This window comes from Choristoneura fumiferana, chromosome 5 (assembly GCF_025370935.1).
Source record: "Choristoneura fumiferana chromosome 5, NRCan_CFum_1, whole genome shotgun sequence".
NCBI classification, from domain to species: domain Eukaryota; kingdom Metazoa; phylum Arthropoda; class Insecta; order Lepidoptera; family Tortricidae; genus Choristoneura; species Choristoneura fumiferana.
In genome coordinates, this window is record NC_133476.1 from 11764320 (window position 1) to 11790640 (window position 26321).

Sequence of the window (26321 nt, forward strand, 5' to 3'; positions counted from 1 at the left end):
TGATGGACCATTATCTGTACTTATTGTAACATGTTGACTTAGTGGAAGCATTCTCACCGTTCGTGCTTGAATTATCAAACAGTCGGTAACATTTTGTTCGGCTTCATGTACATATCGCTTGTATTATAATATACCGTTATTTTACATATTTCTGGTCATAAACTCTCAGTTTCGAAAAGCATGCACTGTCTCGTGAGAAAGTTTCCTCTTCGCGGCTGAAGGTACCGCTCTTTCGACTTTGCTTCCTTCTTTCACATCTTCCTAGGTATCGAATGCACGAGTGACAGGGAGTGTCCACTGGATAAGGCGTGCCTCAGCCTGCACTGTGTGGATCCGTGCACGGTGCGAGGCGCGTGCGGCGAGGACGCGCTGTGCGAGTCGTTGGCGCATCGGCCGCACTGCTCTTGTCCGCAGTGCTACGTGGGACAGCCGCGCCTAGCTTGCCGGCCAGATCCCTCGTGTACACCATCAGCAGACCCAAATGCTACACTCAGCTGCTCGGCTATTAAACCTTGCCCAACTAGGTTGACTTGCGATCTCGACGCTGGCCAATGTCGCAACCCCTGTCTCAGTTATCAGAACTGTCGTCGAAACCAGAAATGTGAAGTTCGAAATCACGAGCCGGTATGCGTTTGTCGCAATGGATTTGCACTAAACGAGAAAGGAGAATTGACTTGTGCACCTGAAGATGCGGAATGTACTCGGGATGACCAATGCCCATCTAATGCAGCCTGCCGTAATTCCAAGTGTGTGAATCCATGCTTGGCATCAAAGGAGCCTATTTGTCCCGAAGGAAAACAGTGTGAAGTTGTAGAGCACAACGTTCTCTGCGTGTGCCTGAAAGATTGCCACACTGCGGTGTCAATATGCCTGCGAGACAATGGCTGTCCACGTAACTTGGCGTGCAGAGATTTTGAATGTAAAGACCCTTGTATAGGGGCTTGCGGTGGTGCTCCATGCTCAGTAGAAGATCACCACCCAGTTTGCAAGTTTTGTCCTAAAGGATTCACACACGATGAAAAACATGGCTGTATTAAAGGTAATTTATAAGAAACATAGCAATACTAAATACTATTTAGCAAATATTAGTACATTAGCATCTTGTACGAATCTTAATAATCTTTTTTGTCTTCATATTGCAGGAAATGTTGATAGTTTCTACTCTATGACTTCATGCGTACACATTGTCTTTATCTTCTCTTTTTTTCTAGCATGTTCTTGTTGTATTTTTTTTCCACAGTTTGAACTTCTAGTATCAGGTAGTTTTTCAAGCACAATAAACATATTTGTTTAAAAATATATAAACACATACATTTATCATATTAATCATAACTTCCACTTGAACATTTGGTGCTGGTTGCGCAAGTTGACTCTTACCTACCTTTAACGCTTTAAATGCTTTGGTATTAATGAATGCAATAAAGCTGCCACGAGACAGAGTGTGCACTGTTTACACTTGACTGCTTACTTATGGTGCTGTTTTGAAATTCCTGGTATTAGTAAAATGTTAACATTTTTCAAATTGAACCGATTTGCTCGGTTGTTTCAGTTATAATTTGTACATATAACATTGTCGATAAAATATTTCACTAAAACCGGGGTATGATTGTGCTGTACTACGAGTACTTACTACTGTAAAATATTGATGATTCCGTTTATAGATAAAGAGAAAGAGAGAGAGAGAGAGAGAGAGAGAGGGGGGAGTAGAAGTCTGCATAAAATAATTACAGTTTTTTTATCTGTATGTTATATTACCTACTAAAGTAAATAAATACTATTGATTTTTTTATGTTAAAACAAAATACTAAAATCTTATTAGGGCCCTGATAATAAAGTAAAGTCAAAGAACATTGTGGAGTTCTATTTATTAAAGTAAATGTTTTGTACCCTGTCGCTTTTTAGTCGTAATAAATTTGATAAATGAACATTTGTTCGGTACACGCAGCTTTAGAATGCACTTCGGACGAGCAATGCGCGCCAACACTGGCGTGCGCGGGCGGCCGCTGCGCAGACCCTTGCGCGCGCGGCGGCCCTTGCGGCAACGGGCAACATTGCGCCGTCCTAAATCATCAACCTGTTTGCTCGAAAGGTACGACCAAACTTTTGCCTTTCTTCCAAAAAATACTATTTACGTACCTATTGTATGTTAAGAGTTTACCCGCGGCTTGGCACGCGTATACTATTCGATCTGGTAGATACAACTTACAATAAAATTGAAATTCGGTGATTTTACAAAATTCCCCTGATAAGTCCCAAAACTTATATCGTGGTAAGTATTCATTGAGGTTGTGTTAAGAAAAACTGTCCAAAATTTCAAGACTAAACCCAGCGGTTGAAATTTTAAGAGTTAATCCCTATCCAGTAGCCTACTATGTGTTATTCCAGAGGTCCAGCTACCTACATATCAAATTTCATCATGACTCTAAGCCCAGACTCTATCCATCCAATTCCGTCTAGCCGTTTCAGCGTGAAGAAGTAATTTCGCATTATCTTATATTATTTATATACATGATATACCTATATAGTGATATATTCCGGGAAATTCCTTGGAATTCGGGGAAAAATAGACGTTTTGTTCAAAATTAAAATATTACTTTTTAAAAATGTAGGTACGTTTAATAGGACTGAGTACCTCGTTGAGTTTCTTGCCGGATTGTTCTCAACAGAGGTTTTTCCGAACCGGTGGTAGATTTTTTTTGACACTCATAAGTGCTTGTTATAGCCTAAATTAAATAATTTTGACTTTGACTGGACTGGATAATAGCAATCTGTACAAAATTCAAATAGCAAAAAAAATGTTCCGCGGTTTTTTTTTTGTTGTATAGTGACGCTTTAAGTGCTTGCATATTTAGCCAACAAATTAAAATTTGAAAACAATTTTGAACTAATTATTGGAGTACATAAGTAGATGTGGGTTCAAATCCCGGCTCGCACCTCCGAGTTTTTCGGAATTCATGGGCAAAATTACATTTGAAATTTACCACGAGCTTTACGGTGAAGGAAAACATCGTGGAGAACTATGTGGAGTTCAATAGTCATTATGTAATTTTAAGTCCTCTTTTTTCACATCGTCGTATTAAATTACTATTTATTTTTTACTAGGTCCTGTTACAAACTGTGCACACTGTCGCCCTGGAGTACCTTGCGATCCATTTTCAGGAGCCTGCATGGAAAGTGAGTATATACTTACAGTGAATGTAATATATTTTAACAACAAAAATTCGATTAATTTGAATAATATAACATAAATGTATTACATAAATTGGTTGCATCAGGATTATGTGATTTAGTATTAATAAAACGATAAACTATTAAACTTTATCAAAACATTACCACTTTTTTCATCCATATTATGTACATGCCATTAGAAACAATTGACGTACCGTGGACACCTACTACATGTCTACGGCTATTCTTATCAGCTATGTGAATAGCAAAACTAACTCCAGATGAACTGGTTATTGCTATAACTTCAAAGTACCTACATTTGTCCGATAAAACGCCACAAAGTACTGGCCACACTATCTCGGCAGACCCAGCGAGGCTCTCCAAACTTTGGGGTAGTTTGTTTTATAGGATCTGTCAAATGGTTGTTTTTATTGTTCTTAAATACCTATTACCTATGTCATTCTTGATCTATCTACCTACATAGTAACGTGTGTCTGCTTAAAAGATTTGTTACATTTTTCCTTATTTATGCAAGTTTGTTATATTTTTAACATCAAACTAAATATTTGTAATAACATATAATTACCTATTATTTATTTTAAATAAGCCACAAGTCTCTTAAGACCGAGCACACGTAACTAATATACTGTTTCTTTTCTTACTACGTAGTTGTTTGGGTTTGGTATCGTTTTGCATGACTTCATTGCTAATCTTGTCTCGTCTCTTGTCTTGTTATACCAATAGTTATATTTTTCCGTTTCTATTTATCAATCATTATTACGCATTATTAAAACTAAGTTATCAATTAAAAAATTAATGATCGAAAACACATATATTTTAAATTTAACTATTTTAGTAATTCACAAGACGCAGCCAAACATAGAGTTAACTAGCTTTTTCCCGCGACTTCGTCTGGCAAGAATGTGTTTATCGCTGTCCCGCGGGGAATATGTGATTTTCCGGGATAAAAACTATCTTGTCTTTCTCGGAGTCTCAATCTATATACATTACTTTAAAGCGTTTAGGCTGCCTTGGGCACACCTAAACTATGTATTACTGCAAACTTGGCACATTAAAATCCCAGTTGTTCATCGAATGTCACCTTTGCTTATGTCTTCGCACTGTTCTAATAATATAATATATTGACATAGACATATGTTGTGTAGGTATGTGACCACGCCCCTTACATTAATTCATAAGCTTTTAGTCTAACTGCGAATGCAGTAGATATTGAAAACTTTTTGTTGTAGTTAGCTCGTAAATAGCCATGATTATAATAGTGTACATAATCACAAAATATTATTTCGATCTTCAATTTATCAATGAGATGATGAAGAACAACGTGAATTGTTAAGTTCTGACTTGTGAATTACTTTGATAGATTACAGTAGTATTTCTACTCTCCAGGCTTTGAAATCATTCAAGTTCTTGTATAATTGTGGTATTTTAGGTGTGTTTCCACTACATAGTTCAGTTGACAGTACTATAATAGGATTCTATAATAGTACTGGCAATGGAACTAGTGGGAGCACAACGTATTTTATAGAATTTCAGGGTTTTTTTTTACTATATTTGAGTGCTTACAAAGCTTGGAACTAAAAAAATAATACTGTATGTTATTAACAATTTTGTTATTCCGTTCCGATTAACAGATGTTCCACCTAAAAATATCTCACTAACCGAAACAAACTTCGATATCACGACTGCGAACCTGGGAACGGAAACCGAATTTGACGTAACTGACAGTACTGTGGCAGCTTACTATAATGACAGTTTTATTACAAAAACGACTGTACCAAGTCAATCGGAAACAAATACAATAAATGATTCTACTAGTCCTACTATACAATATCGCGATGCTAGTAAAGGAATTGAATCATTGACTGAAATTCCTATAGTTACTGAATTTACTCAAAATGCCCACACAATAACTAATGATACAATAGAATCACGAACTGATGGCGATAAAACAACACTAGTGACTGTTACAGGCTCAACTGATTTTATAAACGGTACCATTTATACTGAGTCAGCTTCTGATACTTCTAATTATCCTTCAATAACAGAATCTGTCTTTGTAGAGAATACAATTAATCAATTTCCAACACAGCAAATAGATGACAGCGTTACAGAAATGACTGCTGCTTTCACAGAAACTATTAATAATTATCCCTCAACATTAGATTTTGATGAACTAGTAGAAAGCAGTAGTACTATTCATTTGGAGAGCACTATAAAGCCTTTAATAAAAAATAACGAAGTAAAAAAAATTACACCGCTTCCGAATGACAGTAAAAATACAAAAACGCCCGAAAATCAAAGAAAAATGGGTAACAATTATACTGAAACCTTAACTCATAATTATAACTATACCACTAAATATCTGGAGCGGCCAGTACATCCTAATACGTTTACAAATACAACTCAATCTTCCAAAAAAACAGGAACACCTGAATCTAAAAACGATATTCCTGGTGGTACAGATATCAAACCTACAGATAATGTATACGATGAGACTACTAAAAATAATTATTTTACTGAAACAACTACAACTGTAAATGATATTTCAATGAGCTCCACTAAAAACTCCACTTTGCCTATAGAAGCCCAAACAACTGAACTTTACAACTTCACAACTGAACATACAAGCACTATTCCAAAGAATCTAAATGTCACAAGTCAGAAATGGACTACTGAAAGCTCAGAAAGCTATATGAGCACATATACGACTGTTTCTGAAACTTTTACCGATTCAACGTTAGAAGTCACCAGATCAGAATTGCAAACTATTGTTTCTGAAACTACAGTCACAGACAGTTCTGTTCAAAAGAAAAATCTTAGTTCTGTTCAATACAAAACTACACCTACTGCTGTTGATGATGTGAGTAATCAAGGTGCTTTTATAGAAATCTCGACTAAGGATTATATTAGCTCTGCTAATAATTTAGATACAACCACCACCACGCATATAGATTCAGTTTCTGGTCTAAAAGTAACAACAGTGTCAGAATCAACTTTTGAAGTGCCAAATACTACAGATAGTAGTCCAAATGATAATTTGTCTTCTACTGTTATTACCACACAGCATGATAAAATTACAAGTTTTACAGAGTCCGATTTTAAAGATACTTCATCAAACATAGATGATTACAATTCTGACAATTCTAAAACAACCTATTTAAAATTAACAACAAAACCAACAGAATATTTAGTCACCGGATCAGATAAAATTGATAATAGTGATATTGCAAGGATAACAGAAGCGCCAACCAGTTCAAATTTGACATCTGTTACTATAACAGAACAAACTGAATCGTTATTTTCAGAATTTCCGGCAGAAGTTGGTACTCTTAATACTGAAACCAGTTTAGATGTTCAGTCAAAAACAACAACAGAGGAATATAATTCTGGTTCGTTTCCTGGAAATCCTACTACTGAAAATACTGAGACAATTGATATGATTACGCTGAGCTATAGTACAGAAATGCGTCAACCTGACTCCTCAAGAGATTTTGATATAGTATCATCAGAAATTACCTCAAACACAGAAAAAATATACAGCTCTCATACAACTTTAGCAGATAATGAATCTATTCACAAAGAACATGATAAGTCTAAAACAGAATTATTAGATTCAATAACTATTAAAAACACAATAACAACAACAGACAATGAAATGTTCAATCCTTTTGCATTCTCGGGACATAATGAACCAAAACCAACCGTGACTTCAGAAATGGTTGACGAAAAAAACAAAATTAGCACACCTGAATTATTTGACAAGTCTCTATCAACCTCCGAGGAAATCTTGTCAACAGAATCGACAATTGTCACATCAGCAACATTTGATGCATCAAGCACAATATTGACGTCTGAATTTAACCGCGATATAATCGACAAAAAAACTACCGTTACTGAATTAATGAGCACAGATTTCAATACAACAAGTAACAGTCAGACAACAACTGCTGTTAGTATTGAATTATTTGCTAAAACTGACTTCACCACGGATGAATCACATGACCACACCACACCGAACGTCATAAATACAGACCTAGCTACCGCAACATCGGTAATATTTTATGACATAAGCACAAAAGCGACATTAGAACCAAATTCTGATATAATAAATACACAAACTACCAATATTAACTCAGTTAGTATAGAAGAAAATCCAACAGATTATAGTGAATTAGAAACTGAAATAGCCACAAAAAGACACACGACAACTGAAAAATATACTAAGATTACGCTGGAACAAATGCCAACAGACTCAACTACTGAAACATCGCCAATCTTTGATCAAATAAGTACAAAACCGGCATTTGAATTTAATCCCGGTTTAATAAATACACAAACTACTAACATTATCTCAGTTAGTGTGGAATCGAATCCGAGAGATTATATTGAAGTGACAACAGAAAAAGGCACAGAAAAATTGTCAACTACTGAAAAATATAACAAAATTGCCTTAGAAAATATATCAACAGACTCAGATGCCGTCACATCGGCAATCTTTGATGAAATAAGTACAAAATCGACATTTGAAACAAAATCTGATGTAATAAATACACCCAGTAACATTCCTAACTTTACTTTGGAGTCAAATCCAACATCTACAACTACAGAAGGACTAACAACTACTGAAAATTATAGCACGTTTGCGTTAGAAAATACATCAACAGACTCAACTGCTGTAACATCAGAAATCTATAATAAAATAAGCACAAAACCGGCATCTGAATCGAATCCTGGTGTAATATATACACAAACTACTATCATTCACTCAGCTACTACGGAATTAAATCCAAGTGAATATAGTAAGTTAACAACAGAAAAAGCTTCAGAAAGACTCACCACTGACGAATATACCACGTTTGCTTTGGAAACTAAATCAACAGCCTCAACTGGTATAACGTCACAACATTTTGGAAGTAATGGCACAATACCACCACACACTACCAATACGATTTTTGTAAACACGAAATCAAAATCAACAGGATACAGTGAAATAACAACAGATATATCCCATATTAATAACAATCACACAACATCTGAATCGCTTGACAGAGCTCTTTTGACAGAGTCTGAATTCTTGTTAACAGAATCAACTACCGTAACATCGGCCACTTTTCCTGAAGTTAACAAAATGCCGACATTTGAAATAAATTTTAATCGATCAGATAAATCTACCACAAATATTAATTTAATAAGTAAAGAAACAAATTCAATAGATTACAGTGATAAAACAGCCGAAATTCCTCCTACAACTAACAAATACACTACATTTCAATCACAGTCTGATTCAGACTTAACTTTGTCAAATTTGGATATCACCAGCATATTACCTAAGTCAGAAAACAATTCCGATATGCCAGTAGGGCCCTCGGAATACAGTGATACAACAAGGGATACAACTATAGAAATATCTACTAAAACTAACAAATATTCTACAATGGAATCGCATGATCAGTCAATATCAATTGAATCAACAACAAGTATAATATCGTCATCCCAAAACAATTTCGATCAAATAAATACACAAACAACTAGTTATAATTTAGTAACCGCCGAATATGAGTCCACTCAAAATAGCGAATCAACCAGCAGCATTTATCAGGTTATATCACCAGGGTTGGAAAAAGTTACAACAGAATCAAATATTGGTAAAACATACACATCGGCATCTGAAAATAATCTTGCTACAGGAAACGTAGAAACTACAAAATATGTTACTATGGAATCGAGTTCAACAGAATCAATGAAGACAACCACTAATGCAGTTGAAGATAGCAGCTATATTGAAGATAGCACGACAATACCGACATTGGAAATTCATCCCGATTTAGACAATACATACACTACGTATGCTAACTTAGGTATAGCAGAAACTAGTTTAACTGACAGGATGTCTAATACAGTACCAGATACAAGCAAACACGCACCAGGTGAAACTGGTTCTGTAACCGAAAGCGGGTATTTAATGACTGACGAAGAATTAAATTTGGCTACATCACGAGTAACTACTACTTTTTCAGATGGTGGTTCTTTAGATTCTGACACTAAATCCGTTACTACTATACAACCAGTAACCGAACATTACTCCGAGCATCAACATTTAACAACGAATGCATATACCACAAAATTAATTTCTACGAACTCAATGGAAGGAAAAATAGGACATGATAATATTACAAAACAAACGGATATTGCTGATTTTACAGAACAGACTGAGTTTAGTTACAATATTGTCAATAAGAATGATTCAATCACTACAGAAACTTATTCGACCGAATCAGATAAAAATCAATCCTTAACAACAAATATCTTTCCAGACACTACCATTTCTGATCTACGGACTACATCCATTGTGTCTAATACATTTGAAGTCACTTCAAAGCAAACCAATACAGAAAGTGCTACATTTATTGATATTAATACAACTACTAAAAACTCTTCCAAAATGTACACGAGTATCAATGATAATGCACTTGTTACAAATTCTTATATTAAAGGACCATCTGATATAGGAGTTTCAAGTACTATACCAGATTATGTTTCTCAAGACGATTATACCATACCTCTAGATAACAGCACAGAAAGTGTTTTTAATTTAGTAGAAACATCTACAGCTTTCAGTAAATTTTTTGATAGAGCCGCAGGAACAGAACCAATGACTAATTCCATAACGGATTCCCCTCATTCAACTACACCCAACGTTAATTTATCATCACGTAGAAAAGATGTAGATATACCAGCTTGGACTGATTCAACCCCTCTTACTGACTTCACCATAACGGAAACGACCATTTCCAACATTGACACTAACATTAACTGCAAAATGGACTCAAACTGCTTGACGGACAAAGCCTGCCTAAACGGAGTGTGCAAGAATCCATGTTTGATGCAGAATCAATGTGCAAAGAACACTTCATGTATCGTTGTCGACCATGTGCCTCTGTGTATGTGCGATCCAACAGCTGGGAACTTCTGTGGAAGAGGTATGCTCCTAAGATAATTTACATACAAGTAAATCAAGGTTTATTATAATGCTATTTTGCGAATAGCATACAGAACTTAGTTGGTTTTGTTTTATCGGACAAATGAGTACAGTACTTTTTATTCTTACATGTGTAATAATTTGTAAATAAAGCACTAGCTATTAATTTCTTTTTAAATGTAATATATTTTAACTACTAATTTACCATGTAACATACTAGAATCACCTGGGACACCTAAGGCACCAGAACCCTGTCATTCTGATCGAGACTGTATAGAAACTGAAGCCTGCTTTATGGGTTTGTGTCAAAATCCTTGTGAGTTTGACAATGTATGTGGTATTGGAGCCAATTGCCACCCCATAAAGCAAAGACCAATGTGTTCATGTCCTGCTGGGCAGGATGGAGATCCTGCAGTTAAATGTTCACCTAAACTATGTAAGCTCTAACTCAAACTAATGAACATTATTTTACATTTTCTATAATAGTTTATGACTTTCTCATCCAACACTAAAATATTCAATTATTAGTACTTAACTAACTTTTATTGTTAAATGAGAGAGTCTACAACTATTGTTTTTGATTAAATTATTTCTAAACTTCTAGAATTTAATAACTGACTTTTAATCTAAAAATAAGTCTTAAGGTTATGGTTGCTTATGTAAATAAAATTGGTATTTCGTTCAAAATAAAAGTGAAGACATGTTTGAAGCACATTACTTTGTAAGTATGTATAATACAACATATATTTTATGTTATGCCCAGCCGGTTGCACTAGAAATGAAGATTGTCTCTTGACTGAGGCTTGTATAAATAATGCATGCCAGCACCCATGTGCTATACACAACCCATGCGCACCAAAAGCTGTTTGTATAAACACAAACCACGGCTCAGACTGCAGCTGCGCTGAAGGATATCAAGGGAATGGATATGTTGGATGTGTACCAGGTAATCAAGCTTGCTGAATAGTTTTACTGAATATGAAATTTTCTCCATTTCAACTGTACACGATCGGCTAACTTATATGTGTTTTTAGTTATTGATTCCTCTTCCGTATGTCAATATAATGAAGACTGCCCACCAGAGCTTTTATGTGATAGATTGAACAGAGTGTGCATGAACCCTTGTTCTGTGGACAAATGCGGTGATAATGCAGAATGCATTCCGTTTAACCACGGCATTCAGTGCAAGTGTTACGCTGGATTTACTGGTAACGCTTTTTTGGAATGTTATCAAGGTAAGATTCAAAATAAGGATACGGTGTTTTTCTTTTGTTTAATTTTTTAGATAAAATTTACCTACTGGTTACATTTTGTTTCAGTGCAAGGATGTAGATCTGATAATGAGTGCGCTAACTTTGAAGCTTGCGTTAACGGCAAATGCGATTCCCCTTGTCGATGTGGCATGAATGCTATTTGCGACGTGATAAATCATCGCGCGTCTTGTAAATGTTTACAAGGTTATAATGGTAATCCCAAGATAGGCTGTGAGCCTCCAGTAAATCCTTGTAGTCCTAATCCTTGTGGAGTCAACGCATTATGTGAAGTAGACAATGGAAATCCAATATGTTATTGTCCCAAGGGATTAACTGGCAATCCTTTCAAGAATTGTAGTAAGTTTTTCATTTATAACTTTCTTATTGTTCATCGATAAAGATTTAATGAAAGTAACCAAGAAAGATAATTAAATTAATAAACGATTTTTTTCAGTACCAGAAGGCAACGAATGTGAACCAAATCCATGCGGACAAAACTCCGGCTGTCGCTTAATAGATAACAAACCAGCTTGTTTTTGTCTTCCAAATTATGAAGGAAATCCTCCGAGACAAATATGTAGACTACCAAGTAATCCGTGTAACCCTTCACCATGTGGACCGAACACACAATGCACAGTTTTATCAAACGGGTTCTCCAAGTGCACATGTTTACAAGGTTTCGTTGAAAGTCCCAACACTGTTAGAGGGTGCATTGAGGCTCGCAATCCTTGTGAACCTAACACATGTGGCACAGGCGCTCGTTGTGATCCTAACCGAGTACCTGCTTGTTACTGCCCTGAAAATACAATTGGGAATCCCTACAAATCTTGTGCTCCTCAAGGATATTTACCACCTGCTACTTTATGTGAACCAAACCCTTGTGGCCACAATGCTGACTGTTATGTAAGCAGCAATAGAGAAATGTGTTTCTGTAAAAATGGTTTTACTGGGGATCCTTACGTCGGTTGTCAACTTCAACAAAACCCTTGTACTCCATCTCCATGCGGTCCGCAAGCTGTCTGCAGTGTTAACTACGAAGGTCAAGCTTTGTGTGCATGCCCAGAAGGCAGCACCGGTAATCCCCATGGGAACGAGGGCTGTCTTTCTCGAGAATGTGAAGTAGACGATGAATGCAGTCTAGATACAGCATGCATTGGCTATACGTGTCGAGACCCTTGCCCCGGAGCTTGTGGCTTAAATACTAAATGTCATATAGAATCTCACCGGCCAGTGTGCGTTTGCGAAGATGGATTAATTGGCAATCCTTTAATTTGTTGCCTTCCTCCTGAATCTCCAAAATCAATATCACCGTGTAGTAAGAAACGTTGCGGTATTAATGCAATCTGCCAGGATGTAGGAAATACAGCTCGATGCTATTGCCCAATTGACTTCATTGGCGATCCTAATATTGAATGTAAACCAGAATGTGAAATGAATTCAGATTGCCCATCAAATGAAGCTTGTGTCAATAATAAATGTATAGATCCATGTACAACTAAAAATATTTGTGGAATTAATGCAGTTTGTTTATGTTCGGATCATACGGTTTCATGTCTTTGCTCAGATGGATATATAGGAGATCCATTGGTGCAATGTATATATCGACGTAAGTGAATTTCGTATACTATAAAAGTTAATCTATGTACGTGTTAATTCCATGTAAAGTTAACGATTTCTATTTCTATTTCAGCTATTATAATTCCATCAGATAACTCTACTTCGCAACCCTGTGTCCCAAATCCTTGCGACCCCAATGCCTCATGCGATACATATGGAAATCAATTTGCTATTTGCGATGTTTGTCTGGGACCAAATGCGGCAAGCAATCCATCGTGTAGGCCAGAATGTGTCATTAACTCAGATTGCGGTTTTGACAAAGCGTGCTTAAATAATAAGTGTATTAATCCCTGTCCTGGATCATGTGGTATGAACGCTGAATGCACAGTTTATCGCCATGATCCAATATGCCGATGCATAAAGGATTTCGAAGGAAACCCCTATGAATATTGTAAAACTACAACGAAACGTAAGTGTTTTTGAAACAATAGCATAAATAAATAATTGTCACCATCAAGCGTTGGACTTGCCTGGCATTGGCAGCTGAGTTTTGAAAAAAAAAAGTTCTTGTTCATTTTGAGCCTCAGATGCAATTTTTATTACGGAACGACAGCAAATTTAATAATAACCTCCTAAATGTAAGTGATTTAAACTGTGTTTCTTCTTTCAGCTACAGCCGTCGAAAATTGTGACAACATTCAATGCGGTGCTAATGCCATTTGTCAAGATCATGGTGGTGAGCTGAGATGCGAATGCTTACCAAACTTTTACGGCAACCCTCAACTATCTTGTCGACCACAATGTGTCGTCAATAGCGATTGTGCTTCTCATTTAGCTTGCCTTAATAATAGATGCGAAAATCCATGCAAAGATGTATGTGGCATTGGAGCACAATGTGAGACAGTTAATCACCATGCTGTGTGCTACTGCGCGCCTAGTGAGACAGGTGATCCCTACATTAGATGTCAGCCTATTACTGTACCTCCGCCACTACATCATGTGTGTGACCCGTCACCCTGCGGCCCGTATAGCCGCTGCCTTGTGTCGACAACAGGCTTTCCAGTTTGCTCATGTTTACCGGGTTACAAAGGAGTTGCGCCGATGTGCCAGCCAGAATGTGTCAGTAACTCAGATTGTCAACAAACAGACACGTGTGTTAATCAGAAGTGCGTCAATCCGTGCCTAGGAAGTTGTGGGATGGGGGCAGATTGTATTGTCGTCAATCACAATCCCATATGCTCTTGTGGTCGCGGTAAAACTGGCGATCCATTTGTTGCTTGTAGTGATACTGACCGAAGCGATAGCCAGCTACCTCAGAATCCTTGTGTACCCTCACCTTGTGGACCCAACTCAATATGCGAAATCAAATCTAATCATCCTGTGTGTTCTTGCGGGTTTAATTATGTTGGTAAGCCTCCCTACTGTAGACCAGAATGTGTTATCAGCCAGGAATGTCCACCGAATCAAGCTTGCATTAATGAAAAATGCTCAGATCCTTGTATCGGTGCTTGTGGAAATAATGCTAAATGTGATGTTATCACTCATACTCCTTTATGCAGTTGCTTGGAAGGATTTAGAGGAGATGCATTTATCGGATGTGTTGTGGCCAAGCAAGAACCACCGACGCCATGTAATCCTTCACCGTGCGGCGAAAATACAATATGCACAGTAGTAAATGATGTAGCTCGTTGTTCATGTATACCGCCGAATATCGGAAATCCTTACGCAGGCGGTTGTCGTCCAGAGTGCACAATAAATCCAGATTGTCCCAACAATTTAGCATGTTTATCAAACCACTGCCGAGATCCATGCAGAGATTTGTGTGGATTGAACGCTGAATGCACTGTCACCAATCATGTTCCAGTGTGCACTTGCTTCAACAATTATGAGGGCGATCCGTTTTCATCATGTCGTCCAATTACGGCTAAACGTAAGTTTTTAATTAATATGTATTGGTCTGCTATGCTATGCTGATCTAATAAAAAACAATGTATATATCTTAATACAATATGTAATTAATTATATATATATGTATGTTATAATCGTTTTTTAATTGTATATTTGTATATTTATATAATTATATTTTTATGTTTGTTTTCGTCACATATAATAGCCTGTTTGTATCTGTTTAATCCCCATTTAGCCTCTCGAGATCTCTTACTAAATATAGCGGAATGTTTGTCTATAAGATATCGCTTTTATTTTTGCGATAAGACCGCGTACTATGTATCTGGTTTTTATTTTTCATTTTGTTACTCATTTTATTAATTTGTGATTTAAATACTAAAATTTAACGTAGAATATTTTTATTGTACCTATTGGATAACATTAATTATGTTATTTTTCAGCAACGCCTATAAATCCATGCGACCCAACGCCATGCGGCCCGAACAGCGAGTGCCACGTGGTGAATCAGCGAGCCGCGTGTTCATGCCGTGCTGGTTATTTGGGAGCTCCTCCCGGGTGCCGTCCGGAATGCTCTGTCAACTCCGACTGTCCGTCCACTAGAGCCTGTATAAACCAAAAATGCAAGGACCCTTGCGTTCATAGTTGCGGTCTTGATGCCCGTTGTCATGTCGTCGGACATAACCCGATTTGTACTTGTCCTGAAAATTTGCCTGAAGGAGATCCGTTCATTAGGTGCTACTGGAAAGGTAAGCCAACACCATACTATTTCGATACTGATCTGGAGACCATGTTGCTATATACTCGTAATACAATTTTATATAATATAAATTACTTTATAATTCAATTTAATTAAATGGCGACGAAGTAGGTAGGTAAATACGAGTAGATACACTCACAAGCAAAAATAAAGGGTCGGTTACTAAAATCGCAATAGGTCCTAAACTATTAAAGATATTTTCTTGATTTAAAAAGTACATTGAAGCTAATTTAATTAAGTACGCATGAGTTAACATAAAGAATAAAAGTACATTGTGTCTTTTAAAGGCGGTACACTCCGTGAGCTCTTAAAAAAAACCTTCGGATTTTAGAAGCATGCTTCGGGTATAGACGAAGACACGGGATTGTGATATGCTGTTCTGTTCTGTTATAAACTTGTAAAACTTTTCAAAGTTACCGTAAAAAGTTATGTCACGAATAACCATCAGTACAAAATAAACCTTACGGTAATTAAATTAAGCTTCTTTATCTTTTTCTAAGCCGTGCTGGCCTAGTGGATTGGGGAAGCCGTGGTGGCCTAGTGGATTGACCTATCGCCTCTCAAGCAGAGGGTCGTGGGTTCGAACCCCCGGCTGGCACCTATGAGTTTTTCGAAATTCATGTGCGGAATTACATTTGACATTTACCACGAGCTTTGCGGTGAAGGAAAAACATCGTGAGGAAACCTACACAAACCTGTGAAGCGATTCAATGGTGCGTGTGGAGTTCCCAATCCGCACTGAGCCCGCGTGGGAACTATGGCCCAAGCCCTCTTGTTCTGAGAGGAGGCCTGTGCCCAGCAGTGGGACGTATAAAGGCTGGGATGATGATCTTTTTCTAATTTTAACATTATTATATTATGGCTTTTTGTCATGATACAAATAAAACAAAATCAGCATTTTCGAATTCTTCCATCGTTAATTTAAATAGAAAGCACCCGAACTTAACACACTACTTTTATTTGGAAGTATATAGAGCTGTTGTTGTACTATATCTACTTCTCTTGGGTACCTATGTCAATTTTTTTTTGGTCTGCTTTGGTTTAATATTTTCTTAATGCACTTTACGAAATCCCCGTTGCTTCTATAACTCGGTCTTGAACCTTATTAAAATATTTACGATCAACACTTTTCTTAAAACTTTCAGCTTCTTTACAAAATATTTATATACTTAAATAAACAATTTCCCGTTATTGGCTATTTACAGAAATACCCTGTTTACTTCTAAGTTGACTCGCCTCGAATATAAATTTCCGAAAAATAAGTGGTTTTAACTGCTTTATATAAATCAATGAAAACACAACGAGTGCACTCTTCGCGTGATGGATTGCTACTAAGTCAAAAAGGCAATTGTCATTTTCTACTAACGAATTCTTCCGATTTGCCCCGAAACCTGAAGGCAGCTGCTGCTGCTTCACAGCAGGATTAGCGAGCAAGATGGTGGTAGCAATCCGGGAGGACCTTGCACTAGGTCCTACCACCTGCAAATTTGCGAGCAAAATTGTATATTTGTAAAAGAAAAACTCTTGCAAAAATTACCGAAGCATAAGCCTTCTCAGCGTTGTCAACAAACTGTATGCTAAGGTGATCATTGAAAGAGTTATGACAGAAACAGATGAAAGAATATGGGATGTACAAGCGGGATTAAAAAGTGATGAGGAATGAACTGTGGTCAGCGTTATCTGCGCATGGGGTGAGCAGTGGTCTGATTCGAGCACTGAAGTATCTCTATGAGGACTCCAGTGCTTGTGTTAGAATGAACGGAGCATATACTGAATGGTTTAACGTTCAAAAAGGTGTTAGACAGAGATGTGTAGTGTCTCCATGGCTGTTCAACCTATTCATGGATAATTCTTTGACGGATCTGAAAGATAGTGATTGTGGACTGAGAATGAATGAGTTACTTATCAACTACTTTCTTTACGCCGATGATCAAGTATTACTTGCATCGTCGGCTGAGGATTTGCAAGGGATGGTAACTGTTATGAATGATGCTTTGGAGAGACAGCGAATGAAAGTGAACATAAAAAAGACGAAAGTATGGTATTGTATTGTAAAACTCTTTATTGTACATTAAGTTATGGTATTTGAAAAGGAAGAGAACGTAATGGAAGTGTGTGTCCGGATTGGTGAAGAAAACTTGGAGCAAGTGAATGAATTTGTGTACCTGGGATCGATATTTACTAGGGATGGAAAGTGTGAAAGTGATATTGAAAGAATTGGAGCGACGACCTGGTTAAGATCGCGGGATCGCGGTGGATGCGAAAAGCACAAGACCGGTCTGAGTGGAGAGCCTTGGAGGAGGCCTATGTCCAGCTGTGGACGTCTTTCGGCTGACATGATGATGATGATGATATTGAAAGGAGAGTAAAGGCTGGTAACACAGTGAATGGAGCGTTGCACACCTTTATGAATAGTCAGAAAATCTCCAAAAAAGCTCGTCTAGCTGGCTGTGCATAGAGGGGTGCTAGTACCAATACTCATGTATGGAAGTGAAATTTGGGCAGGAAAGGCATCAGAGTATAATAAATGCGGTAGAAATGTGAGCGTTAACAAGTATGTTAGGTGTGAAATTGAGTGACAGAATTAGAAATAGTGCGATAAGGGAACGCTGTGGTGTAAATGAAGGTATAGTCAGACAGATAGAGAAAGGGATGCTTGGATGGTTTGGGCATGTTGAGAGAATGAATGAAAACAGATTGACTAGGGAGATCTATAAGACGAGCGTAAATGGGGACGTTGGAAGAGGAGGCGACGAACGTACCACGATCAAATCGAGGACGTTTTGAAGAAAGGTCGGGTCAGGAGTACTCTAAACCGACGTGCATGCATGAAGAGATTGACACAGCAGCACAGCAGTATTTATACAAAAGGGCAGATTTTATATAACTAATAAATTTTATCTTATAGCTAAATATCACAATCACATTAAACTGACTTACTTTTATGAAATTCTTAATCAATTAATATTACATCATGTCCCTTTTATCTGTCGTGCTTCGGAGGTTTATGTATGTAAGTTTCCTCACGATGTTTTCTTTCACCGTAAAGCTCGTGGTAAATTCCAAATGTAATTTCGCAAATGAATTTCGTAAACTCAGGGGTGCCAGCCGAGGTTTGAACCCACGATCCTCTGCTTGAGAGGCCATAGGTCAAACCACTGGGCCACTACGGTTTCTTTGGGAATTTATTCAGGTATTCCATATTAATTTGTTGATTCCATGATAATTATTACAAACGTTACTCGGTAGTTTGCTATACTTTTGTACTTTTTGCCACGTAGACAGCCGGTCCGTATAGACACACACACACACACACACACACACACACACACACACTCCAACCGTTCCAACCGTTGAACACTTTGTCACGTTGACTGACTACCCATTCCCGGAATGAAAAGATGAAACCATCTCGATTATTAATGACATAAAATTAAAGATGGCAAATATTGGGACAATGACGAGGTGAAGAGCGTATGTACGAGTGTACCTATCATACGATTACCTTCAGATATAAAATGGTTCCACTAAGGGAAGACCAGCGTACCACTGCTGAGTTGGAACCATTTCGTTTCAATTTGTCTCTGTTACAGATTACTTTAAATGTCAAGAATAAATGCTTTTTTTTCTTCATAACATAAATGATAAATCGGTAGTATCTTCTAAATGTATGCAAATAAATTTAATGGCCAATGTAACATCTTCGTAAATTTTTATAATTATGGGAAGATGTATTAAATCCATATTTTTTTCTTTAAAGGTCCTCCAGAAGTGCCAACGCCTGATAATCCGAATCCGTGTCTGCCTTCTCCTTGTGGGCCTCATTCAACGTGCGCCAGTGAGAGCGGTCGAGCAGTGTGCGCCTGCGAACCAGGCACGTTGGGCGCTCCTCCTTCATGCCGCCCACAATGTGTCATCAACCAAGACTGTCCCCTGTCCCTCGCATGTCTCGCTGGTTCATGTGTCAACCCCTGTATTGGATCTTGCGGTTTCAACGCCCGATGTGTGGTGCAGAATCATCAGCCGATTTGTTCGTGTGATGAGGGATATTCCGGTGACCCATTCGCCGGTTGCAATTTCGACGAAGGTGAGTAGTTCCCTTAATTGGATAGTATTTCGTAAAATTAAGTAGCATTTTGTGACCATCTTCGTTCTTTTGCATGTTGTTTTGGTGTATTATATATTGCATGTTTTGTATCAACATCATTTCAGCTCCAAAAGAAATACCACGTCATCCTTGCAACCCTTCGCCATGTGGTCCCAACGCCATTTGTCGTGAAAAGAATGGTGCTGGTTCTTGTACTTGTGTAAACGAATATTACGGTGATCCGTACCTTGGATGTCGTCCAGAATGTGTTATGAATACTGATTGCGCCACAGATAGAGCCTGTTTTAATAATAAGTGCGTGGACCCCTGTCCTGGAACATGTGGTCAAAACGCTGAATGTAGAGTGGCCAACCATGCACCTTCATGCTACTGCTTACCTGGATTTAATGGAAATCCTCTTCATGCATGTTCTCCTGTTCCGAGTAAGATTTTCTTTCTTTTCTCTTTTTTTATTCTTGACTTTATTGGTTGCTATATTTACTATTTTTCTTTATTTTACTTTTCCTTTAGTTCTACCAGTAGTGCCTGCGGATCCATGCCACCCTTCACCTTGTGGTCCTTACAGTACTTGTCGTACGTTTAATGGACATGCTGTTTGTACATGTCTTGACAAATGTATCGGCTCTCCACCTAATTGTCGACCTGAATGTATTGCTACATCAGACTGTCGACCAAATAAAGCGTGTTTAAATCAAAAATGTCAAGACCCGTGCCCCGGAATGTGTGGTATCAACGCACAGTGTCAAGTAGTAAACCATAATCCAATATGTAGTTGCTTGACCGGTTTTACTGGCGATCCTTTCACGAGGTGTTATATCGAAGAAAGTGAGTATTTTTAGGTGTTTACTGTTTATGTACCTTTTATTGCTATGTCAAATTCTGTAGTAGAAGTTACTGACTACTTTATATATTTCACCAGGACCACCTATGCCATCAGTAAATCCATGTATTCCAAATCCATGCGGTCCTCATTCACAATGTAAGGAGATCAATAGCCTACCTGTGTGCTCTTGTTCGAACGATTACGTAGGTCGACCTCCAAATTGTCGGCCAGAATGTGTAATAGATGTAGAATGCCCAGGAAACTTAGCTTGCATTTCCGAAAAATGTAGTGATCCTTGTCCAGGATCCTGTGGCTTGCACGCTACGTGTACTGTTGTGAAACACGTACCCGTATGCTTTTGTGAGGAAGGTTACACAGGGGATCCATTTTCAGGGTGCACATTTAAACCGAGTAAGTTCCTTTGAAGTTGTAAATTGATTACTTAACCACGTAGGTATTTATTCTCAATTTCTCAACACATTAAAACTTAATTATGTTCTAGATATTGAACCACAAGTTGTGAGTCCATGTTCTCGTTCCCCGTGTGGAGTAAACGCTATCTGTAAGGAAAGACATGGAGTAGGATCTTGCTCATGTCTTCCGGAATATTACGGCGATCCTTACGTTGAATGTAGACCTGAGTGTGTATTAAACTCCGATTGTCCGAAAGATAGAGCTTGTTTCAACAATAAATGCAAGGATCCTTGTCCAGGAGTATGTGGCATGAATGCTGAATGTCGTGTAAACAATCATGCTCCTTCTTGCGCATGTTTACCAGGATATGAAGGAAATCCATTTTCAACATGTTACATAGGTACGATAATTAAACATTGACGTAATAATTGATTCTCCATGCGAAGTAAAGTAAGAATAAAACACATTTTCTCTTTTAGGAATGAAAGAACCGGTCGATCCGTGTTCACCTTCCCCATGCGGGCCATATAGTGTGTGTCGTGTTAATGGTGGTCATGCAATATGTTCTTGCCAAGAGGAATATTTAGGATCACCGCCTTCTTGTCGCCCTGAATGTATGGTCAGCAGCGAATGTATGCCAAATAAAGCATGTATAAATCAAAGATGCGCTGATCCCTGTGTTGGAGCTTGCGGCGTTACTGCGAAGTGTATTGTCGTTAATCACAATGCATTATGCAGTTGTCCTCAAGGTTATATCGGTGACCCATTTGCACAGTGCATGGAAGCACCAAGTGAGAATATTGACATATTTCTATTAACACTCTAATGACGACTAACTTAAAGATAGATTTATTGGATACTTACCTAAATTTTAACAAATACAAACAGCTCATACATATTAAATAGCGTTACAGTGATTCATAAACATAACATTTTAGGACCACTACCGAAACCATCAGGAAACCCTTGTGTACCTTCGCCTTGTGGGCCAAACTCTCAATGCAGAGTAGTAGGAGAAACTCCAGCATGTTCTTGTCTCCAAGGCTACATAGGTAGAGCACCAAATTGCCGACCAGAATGTATACACGATGAAGAATGTCCTAGCAACCTTGCATGCGTTAGAGATAAATGCGTCAATCCATGTGAAGGTTCATGTGGCGTGTATGCGGAATGCACTGTTATCAATCATAAAGCAGTATGTCATTGTAGGGAGGGTTACTCCGGTGATCCCTATGGAGGTTGTCACTTCTTTGGTAAGATTTTTTTTCTGTTGAGCAAAAAGTTTTAATATTTTTTTTATTCTTCGGATTTAATATTACTTTTTTATCACGTACTCAGTTATTGTGGCAAGTGAAGAAGAAACCAACCCTTGTGCTCAATCGCCATGTGGTCCAAATGCTGTTTGTACTGAGAAAAATTCTGCTGGAGCATGCACGTGTACACCTGGCTATTTCGGAGATCCCTATCTAGGGTGTCGACCAGAATGTGTGACAAATAATGATTGTTCGTGGGAGAAGGCTTGCTCCAACAACAAGTGTGCTGACCCATGCCAGGGAGCTTGTGGATTAAATGCACAGTGCACAGTTGCACATCACAATCCTGTATGCTTATGCCGAGAAGGCTACGAAGGAAATCCTGCAGTCTCTTGTCATCCACGATTGATACGTTAGTACATACATTCAATTTCAATAGATTTGTTACAAATAATACGCTAACGCGATGATTTAACATCATAATTTCAATTTTCCCGTTATTATATTACAGCTCCACCAGCTGATTTAAACCCATGTATGCCATCACCTTGCGGTGCATACAGTAACTGTAAAGTTGTAGATGGACATGGTGTATGCTCATGTCAAGAAGGATACGTAGGATCGCCACCTACTTGTCGACCCGAATGCGTATCTAGTACAGATTGCCCACAGCACCAGGCTTGCGTTCGTCAGAAGTGCAGAGATCCGTGTCCAGGAACTTGCGGTGTTAACGCAAAATGTCAAGTCATTAATCATAATCCGATATGCACATGTAAAGCAGGATATACTGGTGATCCATTCGTTTCTTGTCTACTAGAACCAAGTAAGAGAGAGTTAAAGAATAAAAATATAAAAAATATACAAGTTTTATTTTAGAGTACTTTTAATAAATGAACCTACATGTATGTGTAGTGAGTCCATAAATACCATAATAATATTTGCCCACTTTTTTTGCATGATATTTCCACTTTCTGTATCTACATTTTTGTAAATTTTCATCTTTTTCAATTACTTTTTTTCTATCTTATATGCTGTTTCAGTTCTAATCTTTTGTGTTTTCTCTCTTTAGAACCTATGTATGAGGGACCTAAGGGCAATCCATGTGTACCTTCGCCGTGTGGTCCATATTCGCAATGTAAAGTAGTGGGTGAAGCGCCTGCATGTTCTTGCTTACCAAACTACATTGGTATTGCACCTAATTGTAGACCAGAATGTTCCATCAATGCGGAATGCCCTGGTAACCTTGCATGTCAAAACGAACGGTGTATAGATCCATGTCCAGGCTCATGTGGCTTGAATGCAGAATGTTCTGTAGCAACTCACGTAGCGTTATGTAATTGTATATCAGGTTACACAGGTGATCCTTTTAGCGGATGTTCGCGAATTGAGTGTAAGTGATAATTATATGTATATACCTAAGCACGTTTGAACAAAAACAATCAAATCTGTTTTTGCTAATCAAAAATGTCTTAATTTAATTACAGATCCGCCTGAACCGCTTCCAAATCCTTGTAATCCATCACCATGTGGTGCCAATGCATTATGCAAAGAACGTAATGGCGTCGGCTCTTGTTCCTGCTTACCAGAATATTTTGGTGATCCTTATACTGGTTGTCGACCGGAATGTGTGTCCAATTCTGATTGTGACCGGAACAAAGCTTGTTCGAATAATAAATGCAAAGATCCTTGTCCAGGGGCATGTGGCGTTAACGCTGAATGTCGAACCGTTAATCATTCACCAACATGTACTTGTATGTCTGGTTATACTGGAAACCCCCTTGTTCAATGTGATCAAAGAGGTATGCTTATGTCACAACATTCACATTTGCAATAAAATGAAACAGGCACACCCAAATTAATTACCGTTTTTAAATCTTCCAGAAATTCCAGGACGTGATGTGCCTACAACAAAACCATGCCAACCGTCCCCTTGTGGACCTAATAGCTTATGCCGAGAGGTGAATGGTCATAGCGTATGTACATGTGAGAGCGGTTACATTGGTACACCACCAAGCTGTCGTCCCGAATGTATTGTTAGCTCTGAGTGCCCGCAAAATAAAGCGTGTGTCAACAAAAAATGCATTGATCCATGTCCTAACGCATGTGGATTCAATGCGCGCTGTCAAGTTGTTACTCATAATCCCATCTGCAGTTGTACCTCTGGATTCACTGGTGATCCATTTTCAAAATGTGATCCTGAAGAAAGTAGGTTAAACTACACAAATGATTACCTATCTTTAAAGTTATTTTATATTTTGAAGCACAAAGACATTATTTTTTTCGTAACGTTTCAGAGAGACCAGCAATACCTTTGAACCCGTGTGAGCCTTCACCTTGTGGACCCAATTCAGAATGTCGGGTGATTGGAGATCAAGCAGCTTGTTCTTGTATGCCTAATTATATTGGAAGAGTGCCAAATTGTAGACCGGAATGTACAATTGACGCTGAATGTCCTAGCAATACAGCTTGTGTCAACGAGCGATGTAAAGACCCATGCCAAGGAGCATGTGGCACTAATGCCTTATGCTTGACTGTTAATCATCGACCAATATGTAGTTGTCAACAAGGATTTAGTGGGGATCCATCAAATGACTGCAGACAAATAATTATTTCATGTAAGTATCCACAAATGACACACACGTATAATTTAATATTAATTATGACGAGTCATATATCTATAGCGGTAGCGTGTCAAGCCAAGTTCAAGCTAACAGAACTGGCGAGCTGCACCGTGTGATTTTACCCGAACCATTTGGAGCCACTTTTGACCCCCTCCTAACTCAAAAACTATTTCACATATAAATATGTCATATTTGGCTCGTTTATTGAGACTTGTGAGATACATATGTGCTCTAAATTTCTCAAACACACCTCAAACAGTTATTTAGATATTAACATACAAAAATCGACATTTTTATCACTGACTCGCCTATAGATCAAAACTCTAACCCAGTTCCAGATTACCTAGAAAGTTCAAATTTGGCATCCAGATAGGTAGTGGGGTGAAATACAAAGGAATAAATCAGAAACTAGTTAATTTTTATCATTTTATTATAATTTTTAAATTAAATTATTTTTGTAAAAAAGTAATGATATCCCATCAAAACATAAATGTGAAACATGAATGTGAAATGAGAGCCAAGTTCAATATTATGATATATGCCTTGATTGTTGACTTTAACGACAAAACAAGTGAGATCTGAATGGGTGCCAAGTGCCAAGGTGCCAAGTTCAATGGTCAGTCCTGAAATGTATTTATAACAATATAAAATATTTTATACCAACTTAAAATATCATTTCTTCTTATAACTTAGGATAATATTATTGAAGCCTAAGGTCGGACTTGGCTAGTTTTCAAAAGTTTGAATAATTTAAATCGGACGTTCCATTCACAAGATAATAATATTGGGAACAGTTTTTGGGAAATGGAGCTGAAAAATTTGAAAAGTGTCCTTGGATAGAGAGACCTTTTTTTTAGATTGTGACCGTGCGAAGCCGGGGCGGCGCGCTAGTAATTTATAACAAAAATATAATAGTTGAGTGTTGAGCTGTTTAATTTTTAGTTACTAATTACACCGTGTTTTTTACATCCGTTAATTTCGCAGACGCCTCAATTCAATTTCAATTGTTTCTTGTGAAATGGATTTTTTTTTCCAAATTAAAAATATTATTTTAATTATGCATATAAATAATAGCTCCACAGTCATTGTTACATTGTAAAATAAAAAACTTGACAAGTGCCATTGACCATTGACGTGATAGGTACAACACAAGACAGTAACCAAAAAATCCACGTTTAACTTTCTTTTGTTAAATAAATGTGTGAAACAAAAAGAAATTAGTTAATAGACTTTGAAAAAATGACAGAAATTACTAATATACCTTTACGCTGGTTTAGTGATAATAATTAATTATTTAAACTCTTGATTATCTTTTAAACAGTAAGGGGCTGTTTCACCATCCATTGATTAGTGTTAACTGACTGTTAAATGTGATGCCGTCTCCGTCTATTCGAACAAAACAAATAGAGACGGCATCACATTTAACCGTCAGTTAACACTAATCAATGGATGGTGAAAC

The 26321-nt window shown here is 37.7% G+C and overlaps 1 protein-coding gene across 1 annotated transcript in view; it reads left to right on the forward strand.

Moving 5' to 3' along the window:
• The window catches only part of dpy (fibrillin-like protein dumpy), a 141064-nt gene that overhangs the window by 45239 nt on the left and 69504 nt on the right, over positions 1-26321 (forward strand). Inside the window, exons 29-52 of the mRNA XM_074087894.1 lie at positions 266-1039; positions 1946-2089; positions 3103-3174; positions 10389-10604; positions 10932-11114; positions 11203-11403; positions 11488-11778; positions 11876-13027; positions 13112-13447; positions 13649-14908; positions 15327-15632; positions 19404-19730; positions 19856-20173; positions 20262-20576; positions 20671-20985; positions 21077-21388; positions 21468-21779; positions 21927-22241; positions 22327-22653; positions 22753-23064; positions 23311-23631; positions 23726-24040; positions 24123-24446; positions 24536-24856. Coding sequence (XP_073943995.1) covers positions 266-1039; positions 1946-2089; positions 3103-3174; positions 10389-10604; positions 10932-11114; positions 11203-11403; positions 11488-11778; positions 11876-13027; positions 13112-13447; positions 13649-14908; positions 15327-15632; positions 19404-19730; positions 19856-20173; positions 20262-20576; positions 20671-20985; positions 21077-21388; positions 21468-21779; positions 21927-22241; positions 22327-22653; positions 22753-23064; positions 23311-23631; positions 23726-24040; positions 24123-24446; positions 24536-24856 — 9069 coding nt within the window. The remainder of the gene's footprint in view (positions 1-265; positions 1040-1945; positions 2090-3102; positions 3175-10388; positions 10605-10931; positions 11115-11202; positions 11404-11487; positions 11779-11875; positions 13028-13111; positions 13448-13648; positions 14909-15326; positions 15633-19403; positions 19731-19855; positions 20174-20261; positions 20577-20670; positions 20986-21076; positions 21389-21467; positions 21780-21926; positions 22242-22326; positions 22654-22752; positions 23065-23310; positions 23632-23725; positions 24041-24122; positions 24447-24535; positions 24857-26321) is intronic.